An 18,855-nucleotide genomic window follows, 5' to 3' on the forward strand; every position below is an offset into this window, starting at 1 on the left:
TAAAGTTATTGTAGAACCAATGTAGTGAGATGGACTTCTTTAGTAAAACGACGTCTTTAGTACCTTTTATGGGTCTTGAGAGTGTACAGTGCATTGTGCCAATGGCGGCCTTTCTGAGCCATTGGATTTCAACTAAAATATCTTCATTTGTGTTCCGAAGATGAACGGAGGTCTTACGGGTGTCGAACGACATGAGGGTAAGTAATTAATGACAGAATTTTCATTTTTGGGTAAACTAACCATTTAAGTGACATTGCTGACTGGTGGCCTGGCATGCATAATACAGCATTTTTAGTTGTTTTCGTGGATCTGTGTGAACGGGGATCGTTTTGATAACGTTGTCATCTGAACAAAGAAAAAACTTTTCCATTTTTAGTACATCACTGTCATGTAAATGTGCCCTTAGAATATTGTAGATACAAAATGAATAGTGCCCCAAAGTTTTTGAATATCTTAATTTTGAAGCTATGTCACACAGCTATAGGCGATTTGCCTTACTGTGCGCAAATTATACTTCGGTTTTTTTTTATGCATAGGCGAGCCTTGCAAAGTATACTTATTTTGACTACAGTTTTGAGCAATCTCTCACCACGAGTTACAACCCACGTACATACTGCACAAAAATTAAATGCGCATGTGCAACCTGCACTGTACGCTGACCCTCGCGAATTCGTAAAAAGTGAAGTATACTTTGGCCTTTATAGTCTTAATATTCATAAAATTCTTGAATAGCGACAGTAAATGCTTTAATAATGTATGTTCTCACTTCGACCATTCAAAAGTATAATTGGATATGATGACACTGCAGTCATTATTATGAAAGCTAAAGTAAAGTTTTATTCTATGTAATATGTTTTCTATGTTTTTTCCACCCCCTTTTCCCAAACAAATGTTTTTGTTTTTTCCGGAAAACAAGACTTAATATCTCATGTATTTTGCTTCTCAAGTACATGTATTGTGATTTAAGAATATTTAGATATTTGTACTGTACTGTATAATAATCTTTAGCAGTGCAGAGTTAAATTAACACGGTGCTTCACACAAGCATTAAGTTTATGTTTGCTCTGTTGGTTGTTTACACTGCTTTGGACAAAACACATTGCATATCATGAATACACGGCACATGTACGATTACTATAGCTGCAGGCACCTTAGTAACTTGCCTAATTGATTGTAAACCCCATTTATTTATTTATTTGCCAACAGGTCTATATCGCAATACACCAGATGTTTCGTTTCCACAGTGTAGCCAATGTTTTCCATTTGGCTGCTCGCTGGAAGACTAGGGGTGTCCTAATTACTGCCAGCTCCAAAAAAAAAAAAAAAAAAAACAGCTAAAAAGATTTAAAAAAAAGAAATAGGCAAAGCACCTTTGGACCACTGGGGACGAATTAAAAGACATTTCAGAATAAGGTGTCTGTTAGCCATGTGGCGGCCTTTTGCAGTGACTCGTGAAAAATATGAGCGATTTGATTCAACCTCATAGATCCTGATTCAACCCTAACCACAATCCCTCTGTTCATTTCAAATGCACTACAGGGAGAGTGCCGCATGGCACTGAATACTGATCACTTGCTCATTTGCTCTGGGAGCACTTCTTGGCACAACACTTCGCTCTCTGTGGCACCGGCAATCCTGAACAGATACCCTTTGTTTATTGGCAGGAATATGTCTCCAGCGTGAGGTTGCCTAAATAATCTCAGCCAGTCAAAAATACGACCGTGTCCCCAAAGAGGCAACATGGAGAAACACATGAAGCGTGCCAGTATTCCAAGCAAAGTGTGCTTTTTCCATTATTTTTTTGAAGGATGTTCTTGATTATAATGAGCTGACAGTTGAATATGAAGTAAAGGCAGCGTGGATTTATCCCGGCCTTGCTTTCATTTGCCTTTGCTAATTCGCGTAGCACAAAATTAGCCTTTGACTCGGAGCAGCTTTAGGAATTAAATCCCCTGCACACACACAGAGGGATTGTCAGCCGAGCACGGGAGAAATCATTGACAATTCTTGTCAGGTCGGTGGTGAACACTTGCTTAGTACTGCAGAGAGGAGATTGTGAAAATGAGAGCCCGGGCCCAGAACGGATACAGAATAATTATGTATTTTTCCCCCTTTCTTTCTTTCTTTCTTTCTTTCTTTCTTTCTTTCTTTCTTTCTTTCTTTCTTTCTTTCTTTCTTTCTTTCTTTCTTTCTTTCTTTCTTTCTTTCTTTCTTTCTTTCTTTGTGTATATCTTGAGCTCACTCAGAGTAGGACCGAGTCACATTCAAGTTGACTAACTCCACACAAACACAGCAGCGCAATCTCCCTCTCGCTGTCTCGTCCCACCCCGGTCGCCTCTTTTTTTTGAGGTTTCGCTGTTAGGCGTTAATAAGGCCACGCGGTTCGCTCTGTAGTTTTTACACTTTTTTTCCCTGTCACTCGTGGAGGTTTACAACAGATTTCATCGCATGCAGACTCTCTGAGGAGTTGAAAAGCGCATGAACCCAAACTCAGCAAAGCGGTCTCTCTCTCTTCTAATCTCCTCTGCTGGCTGTGGACTCTGCTGGTTCATTTGAGTGGATAAGGACACGCACTGCAACTACTTAGATAGCTGGAGGTTCCTGTGAGGCCTGACTTTGCTGTGACAGAAAGTAGGGGGGAAAAATCCGCAAGATATTTATCAGGTTTTGTCCAACCCGTTCAGTCTGCTTCTTAGCAGATTTTTGTATTTTGTACATTGTTTGCATTTTTTTTAGACGACCCCCAAGTATTCAGAGTTTTAATTTGAAGTATGCATAATCTACATCATGGTCCTTGCTAGACGTGTAATGAGACCGGAATTACATTAGTGCAAAAGCCATCAACACTTAAACAGCTGAAAACAATAAATGTTGTAATTATGTTTCATTTGACTATTAATGCTGTCACTGATGTTTTATTAACATTAATTATTCATTTACGTATTACTACTACTACTAGTAGTTCATGTGAGTTAAAGAGGTAAACTAGTAGTAGTAGAAGTAGTAGTAGAATAAGTAGTATTTTACTAAAACTGTGGTGTTATACAGATATTGGTACATATTGATGTTGGTACATTCGTAATGTATTTTAGTTAAAGAGTGACAAGTCAAGTTCAAATCTGAAAATAAAAATAGAAGTAAAGAACAAATACAATATAAAGTAGAATTGCAGTAGAATTACAGTAAGCAGATTTATAATAATAATAATTGTTATTTTTATTATTATTATTACTACTACTACTAGTACTAGTATTTAACTAAAAACTATTGTGTTATATTGGTACATTCGCAATATTTTAGAAGTTTGAGTGACAAAACCTCAAAGTTCAAATCTGAAAATAAAAATTAAAGTAAAGAACAAATATAAAAAAGTACAATTGCAGTAGAAGTACAGTAAGTGGATTTATAATAATATTAATAATACTATTATTATTATTATTATTATTATTATTATTATTATTATTATTATTATATTACTACTACTACAACTTAAACAATATATATATATGCTGTCAGATATTGATACAGTCGTAATATTTTAGTTAAGGAGTGACAGGTCAAGTTCAAATCTGAAAAAGAAACTGAAGTATAAAAACAATAAGTGGACAAATGCAGTAGAAGTACAGTAAGTGGATATATAAAAAATATACTTCCCTACTATATGTGAAAACCTTATGTGAAACTAATAGTGTTATCCAGTATCCAAGAAATAGCAGGCAAAAACTTCCCGGATGACCTAATACTTCCGGCAAGATTCTGAAGTGCCCATCCAGTGGGCACTTTAATACCCCATGAGACTACGGGAGAGGATTTATGAATGGCAATGAAGCGACAAAACTGATGCTGTTAGGTCACATGACAACGACAACATGACGAATCCAGATTACATTCATACTACAGACATTTATACTACAACGTTGCATTCAGAAGTACTTACTTGTTCGGTAAAAATGCAATTTAAGCCTATATATTACCTCCATCCCATCCACAGATAACTTATTCAAAAGTGACCTTTTTTAACTTGTAAAAAATTGCCCTGACATACCAAAATTATGTTATCATGTAATATTTAGAATAGCTGTAATATATCACATAATTACTTGCAATAGTGCTACAACTGTCAGCTTAATAACACACAGTTGAGTTTACCCTCTATCGCTTCATGATGTGGTTTTCCATGCTCAGATGAGTTTATAATCCTGACAAGTCCTAATGAACCTGTGCTAAATATTTAAACGTTCAAATGTGAGCCATCGCTCAATGCCTTTTCGTTATTAATGCTTGCAAAAATGGTCAAAATCATGGCATTCAATTTTTTTCTTTCTTTCTTTGTTTTATTAAAGCACAGAGTATTTACGTGAAGAGGATCAAAAGGGTTAGGTAGACAGAAGAAGAGAGCTCACCGGGAAAATGGGAACGGGTTTATTTGCACAATGCATTATGGGGCTTGGAGAAGGTTAATAGGATTTTGTTCACATCAATAGCGCTGATGGCACGCCATGTGAGCCGCTGCCCCCACATCAAACTCATGACACAAAAGCGGCGAAAATGCATGGCGGGCTTCAGCACTTCTGAGCTTCTTTCTGCACAACAGGGCCACGACGCCTGGGCGGTCATAATAACCAGTGGATGGCCAGAAGGATGTTTCTGGTTTGTGAGTTTTCTCTTTTACACATATATTGGTAGGGCTGTTCAAATGTGAAAGATTTTTCAGTAGTTTTAAGCTTGAGCCATCACAAAATTGCATTTAGAAAATGGCCTATTTAATCCTGTTTATTTTGCATTTCTGCCTGATGCGTCTTCATATTAATTCAAGGCAGTAGCTGTTTTCACATATCATGGACTAAATTAATTATAAATTATAGTATACTTGCTCTGTAGTGCTAATATTGAATCTCTCACTTTTACATTCATGCTAGTCGCAGTGCATGCAAAGTATTCAGTGGCTTTTAGAGATGTGTGTGTATAAGTAAAATAATGCATGGCTCATTTGTATAATGGGTGTTTTCTGGTTTTATTGGTGGTATTTTTTTGTATATTTATATTTTTCTCATTGCTTTATGCCACTGCTAGAGTGAAATGCCACCAATTAAACTTGAAAACACCCCAGATTTCCACAGCTGTCAAAAAAATATTGTTTTAATGTTGTTTACTGTAGTTTTTGTCATGTAGCTAACTACTTTTAAAACTATTTGAACTACTTGAAACTCTAGCTTGCATTGTTTAGTTGTACCTGTGGCGAGGGGGGCGAGCGAGAGACATGGGAGGAGCAAGCAAGACCGTTGCGTGAATGAGAATGAGCGTCTCGAGTTCTCTCATGAGAAAGCCTGGAGGCATAAAAGGACGATTGACACCAGTGAAGGACAAGAGAGGACCAGGCCTGGATTTACATTGTGTTTTTTTTTTTGTTATGTGTGTGCGTGGCAGTCGTCTGTGAGGGCCTGTGCTTTTACTTTCATTTTATGTTTATTTATTTAAGTCTTTAAATGTTCGCCGGTTCATAGGGGGACATGCTGTCGAAGAGCCCTCGCTGCTGAGGGGGATCGTGGTGCTGAGGAGGTCAGGCAGTGCGGATGAATGAAGACCGCGAGTGGCTGCCCGAGGCAATGGTGCTGGAGCATGTGAAGATCGTGGGATGGAGAGCTTGTTGCCGTGCCCCTGGGTTGAGGTGGGGTGGCTGCCGTCCTAGAGGAAGTGGAGGAGTCACCGGCATTCGCCGTGGGCTGGAGCCTGCTGCCGTCCGCCATGTTGGGGAGGAGCAGGAAACGAGGGACTCGCTGCCGGCTGCCCTCAACAGGAGGAGCCACCGCTGGTCCCCAGGGGGCGAAGGAGGATCAAGCCATCCACCGAGTATCCAGTACCATCGCATGGCACCGCGAGGAAGAGCCTATCGGCAGGCTGAGGGCCGAGCGGCAGTGTGTCGGGGGACCAGACCCAAAACATTTTTCTTTTGTTTCCTCTTTCCACTCTCTCATCCTGTCACTTTCTGTGTCTCCGTCTCCCGTTTCTCTCATCTCATCTGTCCATACCCCCAGATGTGGGAGACGCGGAGATTGGGCCCTGAGGGAGGGGTGATGGGGTATGTGGCAAGGTGGGTGAGCAAGAGACGTGGGAGGAGCGAGCAAGACCGGTGCGTGATTGAGAATGAGCGTCACCTGTGAGGCACGCCTCAACTCCTCTTATGAGGGAGCCCAGAGGCATATAAGGACGAGCGACACCAGTGAAGGACGAGAGAAGACCAGGTCTGGATTTACGTTATGTTTTATTTACGTTTTGATATGTGTGTGTGCGGCTGTCGTTTTTTTGTGTTTATTTATTTATTAAAGTCTTTAAAAGTTTGCCGGTTCCCACCTCCTTCTTCCCATATCTACGAACTTCATTACAGTACCATATAGATGTTTCTTGTGAAAACACATCGAATGGCTGTAGACTACAAAATAGAAGTAGACCTCTGAAGCAAGCGATGAGAGGACTGTTGTTTTATTGGAAATATTCTTCCCATTTTATGGATTATTTCTGGCTCCACGCTGGAAAATAAATCCTCTTTTAGGGCTTGTCTGTGTTAGGGGGCCAGTGGAGGCCTTGGTTGGATGGACATAAATATGGTATCCCACTAGGCTCCGTAAAGGTTTCTAAATTATCTTTATGAGGAGAATCATCAATGGCTTTGATGGCTTCTCGCTGGGGCCCTAAGTACCCATCTATTGGGCTACACAAGATCTCACACGTCAGCCACACACACACTAGTAAGAAAAGTGGGGAAATGGATGGAATGGATGATCAAGTCGCTCCACAGTGGTCTCCCTGAACCAGCATGTGGATGTTTCGTTCTCCCTCGCCCTCCTACAGTATTTATGGGAGCCCTGTGTCTTTCTGGCACTTTAATTGGGTATGAGAGTGGACGGTAGATGAGAAGCGGGCCAAAAGCATGTGATTGCTGTCATGCCAGAGAAACGCAGCAGCCAGGAAAAGAGGGAGAGATAGAAGGGGAGAGAGCTATAGAAAAGAGAGAAGCATCAAAGCTCTGGGAAGGAGGCCAGGACACTGCTGAGTCTGACACTTCCTCATCCGATGGACTCTTCGCAGTCAGCGCTGTTTTGTTGCCTTGTCACGTAAAATGCAACGCTATGAGGGCGGAATCTCATTCTCGTTTTTGATTGATTTATTGTTTTCTCCTCACCCACTCTCGCTTCCTTGCCTTTCTGTTTCCGTGCACTCGCGTGTTTCTTTTCCTGCAGTATTCTCCACAAAAACAAGCCTGCACCAAAAGAGGAAGAGATGTTGATCTGTCTGTTACCACTCCTCTCTCCACCCAAAACGTTTACTTGTAGACAATGAATGCGATGATGAAAGCCGAAGTCTTTGACGTAAAATTGGCTGCTGACAGGCTGCTCCGACCCCCTCCTTGCATGCTCGCAAGGTTGTAACTGCTGCTGTCTCTGCTGTCTGATGCCGGTGGCTTGACAAGCGTTCCACTCTGATCTGACGCCATACGAGTTGCATTTGATTTTAACCGAATCGTGTTGCACTGGTAGGCCCACCTTTCAACAACTGGCAAGTCTGGGTTTGATTCGTGTCCGAGTTGATCTTAGCTAAAATGCATCTTTCGTGCATGTTGAAAGCCAGGACATCAGCTGTTATTATCAGGTTGCGGTTATAATGTAAACCTTTGAGTTAATACCACACAATCATTTCTGTTTCGGAACGTCAGGATGTGGTCATTAAAGAGGGTTATTATGGCACTTTGTATCCCACACATCAATTCATCCTAATAGCCTACATTCTCATTGATTTTGTTCTAATACATCATTAGCTATCATGCTGAAAGCATCATCCACTAGGTATGAGTTCATTTGATGTTTGTGATTCATGTTTGTAACTGACCCTTTGTGCTTGTTTGTGTTGTGTGTTAATGGTCAGACTGACTGAAACTGCTCATATTGTATGCTGTAATTCCCATGATGATACCAATTGCACAGTCATAGGTTTGATTCCCATTTTTGCATTTGGCAATTGCTTTAATCCATTGCATTAAATATATGTATTTTATTATATCATGCATTCACTAAGAATCAATTCCAGGACCTCAACTGTTTATAAGCACACCCATGGGGCTCAACATTAAGGATTTTTTTACTGACCTGGTCGGGCCAGTGGTTCAAATTTGTACTTACCCTGCTAAAATCTTCACTGGCCCCACCACAAAAAAACTAATAAATAAATAAAATAATATAGGTCTAGTTTTTGTTTTAGTTGTTTTTAATCCATATGTTGAAAAAAAAAAAAAAACAGCATATGCTGGTTAGGTATGTTTTGAAGCATGGCAGAAGCATGGTGTGAGCTAGTTTGAGCTGGTTTATGCTGGTCCTTAGCTGGTCATGAGCTGGTTTAAGCTGGTCCGGTGCTGGTCCTAAGAAACTAGCTCCAGCTCAGAACCAGCTCAGGACCATCTTAAACCAGCTCAAACCTGCCGCCATGCCATTTTTTTTAACAGGGTAACCTTAATAAATAAGGTTAAAACGCCAAAACTGAACATGTAGGTTTAAACTAGATTTGTAGGTACAGAAATAGTAATCAAATATCACTGCATAGTCCTAACTGCATAAATATAAATTAAGGCTTATTGAATTTATTCAGTCAAGAGCAGTGAGCTATTTTTTTCTGTCTTTTGTTTGGTTAACATAAAAACAGACAGCAGCAGGAATATTAGGCTGTTGTCACTTTAAGAGTTGTATAGATCCAATATACTATTACACATGCATTTTCTCACGCGTTAGCGTTCACTTTAGACATAAACGACTATGTTTATGGAGATACTCGACAAAACGTCAACGAGTATTCATGCGCTGTGAAACACAGTGTTCTGGGCTTGCGATTTGGATGTGTGTTGCACACACAAAACTTATAACACAGCGCACGAGTACCAAACTGAGAGACGTGGGTACTTTCGCGTCTACTTTCGCGGGTCCTGCGTTTGCACATTTAATTTGACAAGGCTTAAAAACACACAAATGGTGAAACTTCCTTTCAGATGCAGGCAGTACTGACTGTCTTTCACGCTAGCCCCGGGCCATCAGGCAGCCCTTATTGTCGAGCCCTGACTCATAAAGTACACTATATATTTTTTCATTGTGCTAACAGCCTAAAATGGCTCTTTGAAAAAGCGCATTGTTTAAAAATGGTAAAAATATGCTATTTTGGTGGTCCTGTTTTATTATATTCCATTTAAATGGCACTGCAAGGCATTTGAAAGAGTATCATGGTATTATCATCATAGCACTTTGTAAAACCATGGAAGTTTTTCATAGGGGGTAAAAAAAAACCTCTGAATATATATAATACCTGTACCCAGCATTTGCAGCTCTTTCAACCCTAGGAGTAACAGCTCTTACCTTTCCGACATACTGCTTTCCAGTTCCTGTCCACTCCTCTAAGAGAAAGAAACTATTCCACATCCATCCTCGTTTAGTGCGGTGTAGAGTCTGTCCATCCCGATCCAACGTGCTAATTCCAGGCACCGGCCGGATCAGTGCACTGCTCCAGCCCAGCAAGCAGGACAACAGGAGGAAAGTAACTTGATTGATTATCATTTTATCCGATCACTCCTGGAGAGTCCTTGATAAGGAATCAATTAAGAAACAGAGCTCTGTGTTGAAGATACTGCTGAATAGTGGGACCGACGAAATGGGGCATCTTATCCTTAATTCTCTTCAATTCTGTCTTCTTGGGGCCTGTGATGGAGAGAAAAAAGATCTTTAAGAAAGCATTGCATTTGCTAAATTACCTCTGGGTCGACTGCCACATATTACAACAGCACTGACTAAGAATCATGTTGGCTAACTAGGAAATGCATCATTAATATTGATTGATCACAAAAGATTAAGTGATTTTAGCACACAGCAGTCACTTGGTGGTCTCTAATTGATGAACTTCTTGAGCCTGAACATCTCTAAACATTTACTTTCCACACTCTGTATAGATTTGCGGTTACTGGCAAAACGCAGCAAGTCGATAGCAAGCTCGAACCGCAGAGGACTTCCACTTCTATATCACAAACTAGCGTAAAAGAAGCAAAGGCAGCGGCTCACTGAAGCGGTCTCTCCTCTAGGACTAGTTCTGATAGGTAATTTGGAGGATGTATGCATAATTTATTGGCTTTTGGAAGTTAATCCTAATAAATCTTTCTTCCCTCATTTGAAGAAAGCCCATTTTCCAGGAGTCTGCAGGAAAAGGCCAAGGAGCCAGGTTAGCCTGACAGGCATTCATTACGGCAAACGTCTCCAGGGGTCGCGCAAGCAAATGAGGAGCAGATTCATAATGTTGTGGCGTTTTTGTTTAACGATCTGAATCAAAGAAAAGAAGGGGAGGCTAGGCAAAGTAGGGGGAAAAAGAAAGAAATAAAACACACACAGTGTCACTGGGGCCATCTCAGCGAACAAAGCGATTCCTTTCTTTGTCTAAAGGCAAATTAGGGCTCTGGTTCTATTTGATGGGACTGAAGTTATGCATGTAAATGAACATTGTCTTGTGAATACGAATCAAATAATTTACTTAATGAGATATGGATGAAGTTAGGAATTATTCACTAGGCAGCGTTTGAAAGTGTGCAGACTACTGTAATTTGTGGAATCACTGGCTTCGCTAATGCGAGTAATGAATTTTGTCAGCCCCAGCAGAGGAGGCCTTTTGTGGCCCAATCTTCCATTCAGACATATGTTTCAATGCAGCTCAGGGTTAGCTAGTAGGGCAGAACTTTGACATTGAGAAGGTCTGCAGAGGTCTTCATGAATTAAACATGATTTTTCTCAGCCTTTCACATCCGGTATGAATCACACATTGGCACGAACTGAGACGGTCTGTGTCTATGCATAGGGAAAGTGCCGCCCACATTTGATTTTGGAGTAAGGCACATTGAGAAGCATGTAATCAGCAGCTGGCATACAAAAACCTGCTCAAGTCTCTGGCGTGACCTTGACGGACAGATAAATATCCATCTGTCAGTGTCATGGTCCACAACAGACTTGATTGATTTAACGGTTTCTATGACACGTTTTCCATCCGTGGTCTTAGCTCAAGGGCGAGCGTGGACAAAAGAGTAATAAAATTGAGTTCTGATTCATGCATGTTTATTGCACACTCTTTCAAAGCCTGACGAAGTCTGCTTATTGATGCTCCCCTCCTCATAGCACTGAAGGATTTAATTCAGTTCTCAGTAATGTGTCATTTAAAGGAATGCTCTGACCTTTTGGGACTTTAGCTTATTCACTGTATCCCCCAGAGTTAGATAAGTCCATACATACCATTCTCATCTCCATGCGTGCCATAACTCTGTCTGACGCACCCACCGCTAGCCTAGCTTAGCACAAAGACTGGAGGTAAACGGCTCCAGCTAGCCTACTGCTCAATAAGTGACAAAATAACGGCAACATATTCCTATTTACATGTTGTGATGTGCATAGTTACATCGTGTACTAAGGCCGACGGAAAATGAAAAGTTGCGATTTTCTAGACCGATATGGCTAGGACCTATACTCTCATTCCTGCATAATAATCCATGAACTTTGCTGCCTTACCATGGGTATGATATTACGCAGGACCTGAAAATAGTCCCCAGAACACTCCCTGTGCAAGCAGGTTGTCACATTGGTTATGTTGACGGAAGTTAGCCTATTTTCAGGCGCTGTATAATATCATTGCGCCGCTGCAACCATGGTACGGCAGCAAAGTTCCATTATTATTACACAGGAATGAGAGTATGGTTCCTAACCATGGGTGCGTTTCCCAAAACCATAGTTGCTAACTAAGTTAGCAACTTTGGTGGTTGCAATGCAATTTCCCATTGCCAACGACCTAAGTTGCTAACAGGTTAGCAACTATGGTTTTGGGAAACGCACCCCATATCGGTCTAGAAAATCGCAACTTTTTATTTTCCGTCAGTCTTTGTACACAACGTAACTATACACGTCACAACATGTTAATAGGAAAATGTTGGCATTATTTTGTCACTTATTGAGCAGTAGTCTAGCTGGAGCCGTTTACCTACAGTCTTTGTGCTAAGCTAGGCTAACGGTGGGTGCGTCAGACAGAGTTATGGCGCGCACAGAGATGAGAATGGTATGTATGGACTTATCTAACTGTGGGGGATACGGTGAATAAGCTAAAGTCCCAAAAAGTCAGAGTGTTCCTTTAACTATCCATTTTATCTCAGATGTTTCGTTAACACTTTATTTTGATGGTCCCTTTTGAAAATTCTGTTGACTATAAGTAACGCTGCACCTACGTGTCAACTAACTCTCAGAGTATTAGTAGACTGTCTGCTTAATATCTGCTAACACTTTATTCTGATGGTCCTCCAACAGACATTCTACTGACTATAAGTAACTTTGCAAGTACATGTTAACTTATTCTAACCCTAAGCCTACCAGTCTACTATACTCTATCTCTACTAACACTCTAATGAGAGTAAGTAGACATGTAGATGCAACATTATTTTTAGTCATCAGAATGTGTTAAAGGGACCATCTAAAATTGCATAGGAGAAATAAAAAATAGCACACATCTTTCACATTCAAGAGAATATAGCTATAAAATGAATGTGGATTGTATCACTGACAGTTTAGTCTATTGCAGACTTCTGAGACATTCATTACTATTTGTTTATTTATTTATATTATGTACTTGTGTTTATTGCATTCATATTCATTTTCCAGAAGTCTGCTGAAATGTATTGCGGTTCCAATCCATGAATTGTGACATTCTTCCAGGAGATTTAATAGAGTTCTCCCATCTCATTCAAGTATCTTTGCTGTTTTTTTTCTATCAGATGATTATCTTAAAGTCCCAAATAAATACACACAATTGTGTGATTGTGCAGAATTTGGTATCTTAACTTTTTTCACAAAAGAAAAATTATTTTGATTATTTATTTGTATGTATTAAAAGAATCCCTGAAGTCCTTAGTTATCTTTGTTTAGTGTGCGTATTTTTAAAGTTCCCTGAAGTTTGCTGAAAGGAATGGTGGCTCCAATCCATGAATGCTGTTTGAGAATTGACGTTCTTCTCCTTTAATAGACTTCTCAGATATATCATATTCAAGTATCTTTTTTGTTTTTGTTTTGGGTGATTCTTCTAAAATCCCTTAGAATAAATGAATAGTCAAAATAGACAGTAAGAGAGCTATACAATAACATTTAGCAATTTTTTTTTTTAAGATGTTGGTACATTGTCAAATGTGAGCACAGTTTGAGCCATTTTTAAGATCTTTTTCTAAGCATTCAAATTCACATCCTTGTTGTTCTGATATTGCTTTTTCATACCTCAGATAATGGAGATTCTCAATAGAGTTATGTCTCAATACACAATTTTGTTTCTCTTAAAACATAGTAAGAAAGCTTTAAATGTGAATAGCATAGCTCAGATATTTTCATTTTGGAAGAATTTGATGAGAGATTTTATTAGAGACTGGTCTGCTGGCAAGACTAAACTGTTTAAAATGTTGTTGAGATTACAACATGAGATTACTAAAAAATCTGAGAAATGAGATTTAAGAATTCTTATCCACACATATGTTTACGACTTGTGGTTCCCATTGTTCACAAGCGTTGTTGAATAATTGACATTTACCTCCTCAGGGTGCTTTTATTTTCATTAGGCATGGCGAATTGAGTTATCAAATCACACGCTGTACACAATTTTTGCAAGTTTAAACAACATAATAATGGAGTAAGAGGGTGCTGTATATATATATCCAGCTCTGCTGGGGTGATGTTAACACTACAGCGGTGAGAGCATGAAACATGTGAAAAGTCCCGGACAGGAAATTGTGTGTTTCTATGATGACTGTAGGACTCACAGGGTGCCAGAAACCCAGAGATGTAAAAAAAAAAAAAAAATATCCTGTTATCGTGCACTCAGAGTTTAGCCCTTCCTCTGCAATGTCAAGAACATTCTGGGAAAAAATGCCCGCAATTGTGTGCACCAATTTATGCGTGGTGATTCTCATGATTGCATTTTCTAATTATCATTCAAGGCTGTCCTTGAGGTTTAATAGCATTCTGGATATTAATCTTTGATACAGCATGCCTATTAAGCATTAGGCCAGTGAATCTTTTTATTATTATTTTGCCTGTTACCATACAACAAAGACAAAAATCTCTCGCCAGATGTTTAGGACTGTCACTTAATTATCTCACTTTGATTAGTGCACTGAAAACTTGTTTATGAGCGGGTAAGGGAGGATCCGCGATACTATGTGAGGGGAGGAACGAAGGATGCGCGAGGGAGTCGAGCGAGGAGGAAGAATCTTCTCACTTGTCCTATTAAGAGCGTCTAATTAGTGTGTGTATGTGAATTTAGGCCTATGTGGATATGCTAGTCGAGGCATAATGAGGTAATGCTATGTAATTATTAATTAATTGGCAGAGAGGACGGCGCGTTGTCCTTCTGAAAACTCCACACGGCTGACCCCGTTGATCTGTGTAACACACAAAACATTTTTTTGCCCATGCAGGGCGGCATTTTGCAAATGGACGACAAAGATCACGTTTTGTAACTTGCAGACCTGATTGACAGTGATGCACCGCTCATGTCCGCTACCGCAAACACAGACCCGCCATAGTCTATGTAATTGCTGTAGTCCTGTCTGCAAGGTACTCCTATATTTCTCCCGAGGTTTATAAAAGCAGTCTGGGGCAGTGTTGTCTTTAGGGAATACATCTGCCAGAGTTCAACACAGCCTCGTTCACTCATGCTATCTGCCTCCAAACACCCCCCTCTTTCTCTCCCTCGGATATTCCCCCTAAGACCATATCAGACACGGATCATTTAGGGAAACTGGGTTATTTCTGTCCACACCTGACTGTGTTCTGATGGATGTCTGAAGCCATATGTGGGATACGGCAGCTTGTGTCTGTGCATTTGTCGCGCTTATTATTGCTGGGGGAAAGTTTTTCGGTGTGTCTCTTTTCCTTGACCTTGAGATTTTGACATCTCATGCGTTAAAGGATGGAGACTTCATGCAGCTCGGGAGAACTTCTGGAGCAGGATGAACAAATCGCTTAATAATATATAGACGGTATACGGTCTAAAAGATTGAAATATAGCCCAAGGCCTGTCTGATATCTCACAATCGAAGCAGCCACCTGGTCTGTCCAGATTACTTGCGGGGCATCAAACTCTCTGCTATGGTCAGATAAAGATGGACGTAGGGTTTGTTTTGTTTTAACATTTAATATAGCAGAGCCCTTCCATCACTTTAAATTTAGGGCTGGGGCTTGAGCCAGCAGGATTTTGCGATTTGAAATGTTTGTTTGTGGAAGTAAAGTCGTGACGGCTTAAGCAGATAGCAGATCAACAATGATGAAGACTGATCTTCATTGCTGCTTGGCACTGTATTTTGAGCCACTTGGTGGAGCTAACTCTCTCTCAGATAACACTGAAAGTTCTGTATCTGTGTCTCGCTCTGTTTCCCAGTGTATATCATGTGTCTTCAGTCTAAAATGGTAAAAATAAATGCTAATGGTTTCGTGCTGAAGGCATAATTCAGGAAGTGGATTCTGATTGATTCTGATTTACCTTGTTTTTTTAAGCATAATATCCATTTTATGTTCATTGCAGGGCACATTTTATTTGGAAACTGAAAATACTTTATGTATCAGCTTTGACATACAGTCGAAATATACACTCTTAGAAAAAAAGGTTCAGTGGGGTTTTATATAGATCCCTAGGGTTCTTGAATCAATTTTAAAGAACACTTTATGTCAAAAGGGTTCTATACAAGGAGAAATGTCTAAAATGATTGCATAAAACTTTTATGTTTAACAGGTAATTTAATGTTTTACGTGTGATAATGTATTACAAGCTGTTTAATTCATAAGTTTTAATTAAAAATGAGTTAAAACACAAACTAAATCCATAAAAGGATCCCATAATGGGAACCCCTAAATTGTTTTATATGAAGCACCTGACAAAAGTTTTCCTTTTTTTCACCAGAAATGTTTGAGTTCATATTGAAATTTCTGACCTCGCAAATCTGAGCAAAGTTTGAGACATTGTTGAGATCTCTTCCGTAGGAGACTATTAGGATGTTTTTCTCCAGAATCTGAGAAGCAGGAGGTCTCCATTTGCATTCAATTTAATCTCATGGAGAAAATACTGAGACATTAAAGAGATCTTATCTTAAAGTTTATCTTCCCAGAAAGAAGAATCTGTATCAAACAGACAGATAAAAGGAGTTATATAAGCCTGTAAATTTCTCCCTAGACATTTGCCTCCTAAATGTGTATGCTGTCAGTGACAGATCTTCTATTCACAGGCTTTTGTGTGTGTTTCCAAGTGAATCGTTTTGCATTAAAAAGAGATGCTATTAACGTGGCTAATTTAGAAAGCAGAAATGCAACAAGCACTTTAGAGGTTAATTTGTGTTGGACAATAATGACCACTCACTAATGACCTCCAATACCAAGATCCAGTTGATCGGCTGTATTTAGCAGCAGCGTATCCTATTGTCTGTGGGTGTGTGTGTGTGTGGCTGATAAACCCTACGTTATGGGGACAAAATGTCCCCAGAAGGATGGTAATATCCAAAATCCTTGTCCTTGTGGGGACATTTTTTGGTCCCCATTAGGAAACAAGCTTGTGTGATGTTTTTTGAGAATGTAAAATTGCATAAAGTTTTCTGTGATGGGTATGGGTGTATGTGATAGAAACAGTGTGTGAGTGAATGATTAGGCATGAGCAGTGGGGTAGACTCTTACTGTGTCCTATGCAATACATATTTATGAAATATTCCTGCACATCTCTCTCTCTCGCTCTCTCTCTCGGACACACACACTCACATTCACGCACATCGTTTATCTTCAAACTGAGGCTGCCTGTAAAATAGCTGCCAGATGACACACAGGTCAAGGCAATAATCTGCTTATCAGAATCAAGCAAAAGCATTTGTGTAATTGCAGAATTCATAACAGAGCAATTGTCAAATAAAATTACTGCAGAGCAGCGCTGGCTGCCCGTATGAAGTTTTTTAGATACCTCTTTTGCCGTCATTTTTATATTTTTAATGCACCTATAACAATCTTGCCTGGATGTAGTAATACAGATTTTATTTAAAAAATATTTTACCATAGAAGCAATAACAAAAAAAAGCCTTTTTTATCAAAAATGACATATAAGTTTGCCTCTGCATTGGCAAACAAGAATATTAAACATCTTTTGAAAGTAGAAACAACGCAGTGTCTAGAGATGAAATTCAACAGCACAGCACAAGAAACAGTTTTAACAGTTTCTAGCCAGGAATTTCCTCTCAGTTTTCCACAACATGAACTCTTTGACTATAAATATGGCATTGAGACATTTCAAAAGCGACCAAACTATCTTTTTAGATCCTAGACATATTATCCAAAACCACCTGCAAAAGAAACTAATCAACCGTCTACTCACACTCTCTTTCTGCGTTTGCCAAGTCTTTCTCAGTTGCTTTAAATCCGTCTTAGCCACTCTTTAATCAAATAGTTCCTCCAGTGTAAAATGATCTCCACGGCAACCACTCTGCAGGACACATCTGTCTTAATGATAACCTTTAGATTCAGCGAGCGAGAGAGAAAATTACGTACATGACTGCTCTCTTTCCGGACTCTCCTCATCCGTCTGAGCAAGAGTGGGGGACCGAGAGAGCACAAGAGCAACAGAGCCGGAGAGGGAGGGAGGGACGGACGGACGAGAGAGTCACACACAGAGAGTGAGAGAGAGAGAGAGAGAGAGAGAGAGAGAGAGAGAGTGGGAGAGAGAGAGAGAGAGAGAGAGAGAGAGAGAGAGAGAGAGAGAGAGAGAGAGAGAGAGAGAGAGAGAGAGAGAGAGAGAGAGAGAGAGAGAGAGAGAGAGAGAGAGAGAGAGAGAGAGAGAGAGAGAGAGAGTTTTACCTTCGTTGTCTATACTCCATTGTTTTCTGCTGTGTTTTCAGGCACACTTCTATATCTCCTTAGCATAAGCTCCACGCTTGTCACCTTCCCTCTCAGTTTTCGCTGTAAGACTGAACATTGTTCTGAAGCTTACTATGTGTATGTGTGTGTGAGAGAGAGTGAGAAAGCTGTCTGACTGATCTCTCTTTTTTATTCTAGTTCCTTTGTCTTAAATTTTTGCAATGCTTTTTTATTTCTACTCGTCTTTTTACCTCCTTTTTTGTCTGTCTGAGTATTATTTTTCCTTTCATATGTGTTTCTCCCTCTCTCTTTCTCTTTTTGAGTGTCAGGGAGATTGTGGCAGCAGGATTGAGCCCATGATTGGCTGCCACTCAGTCGTCGCCGATGAAAGACAGCAGAAAAAAGAGGGGTAGAGAGAGAAGAAGAGGCTTTACTCCCCTGGAGCTGCGGTTTTGACTTCGCTTGCCACAGATTGTGGAGGGAGGGGGGGGGGGGTGGTGGGGGGGTGTTAGGAAGATATACTGCCAACGACCGAGAGAGATAGAAAACGAGGAAGCGAGAGGGAAGAGGTCAAGGAGATGAGGGCCACGGGCGTTAGAACCACAGGCAATAGATGGCGGTAGCGATCCACAGCCAATGGACGTCGCGTGATAGATGGACTCATCGATGCTAACTGTCCAAAGCGATTCGAGCTTGATCTAATCAGGGTTCAATGACAGTGGAATGAAGGAGAAAGAGCCCATAATAAGTAAATCAACACAAGGAGAGAGGCAAAAGTGAGGTAGGAGTTGGGGGCGGGGTGGACTATGTCCAGGCACTCAGCGGGAGTGTCATTACCAGCTCTCTCCTCCGGTTCTTATCAGTCCATCACCTGACATAAAACGAACCGATGGAGAAAAGCTGGATTTTTTTTTTATGCTGCAAAGACAAACTTAAG

At 40.2% G+C, this 18,855-nt stretch overlaps 1 protein-coding gene across 1 annotated transcript in view; it reads right to left on the minus strand.

The window, feature by feature from the left end:
* The window catches only part of cdh10b (cadherin 10, type 2b (T2-cadherin)), a 70,455-nt gene extending 52,805 nt beyond the window's left edge, over nucleotides 1-17,650 (minus strand). Inside the window, exons 1-2 of the mRNA XM_079801389.1 lie at nucleotides 17,440-17,650; nucleotides 9,393-9,731 (exon numbers count right to left, since the gene is read on the minus strand). Coding sequence (XP_079657515.1) covers nucleotides 9,393-9,590 — 198 coding nt within the window. The 5' untranslated portion in view covers nucleotides 9,591-9,731; nucleotides 17,440-17,650. The remainder of the gene's footprint in view (nucleotides 1-9,392; nucleotides 9,732-17,439) is intronic.
* Nucleotides 17,651-18,855: the final 1,205 nt, after the last annotated feature.

This window comes from Gobio gobio, assembly GCF_949357685.1.
Source record: "Gobio gobio genome assembly, chromosome: 20".
NCBI lineage: Eukaryota > Metazoa > Chordata > Actinopteri > Cypriniformes > Gobionidae > Gobio > Gobio gobio.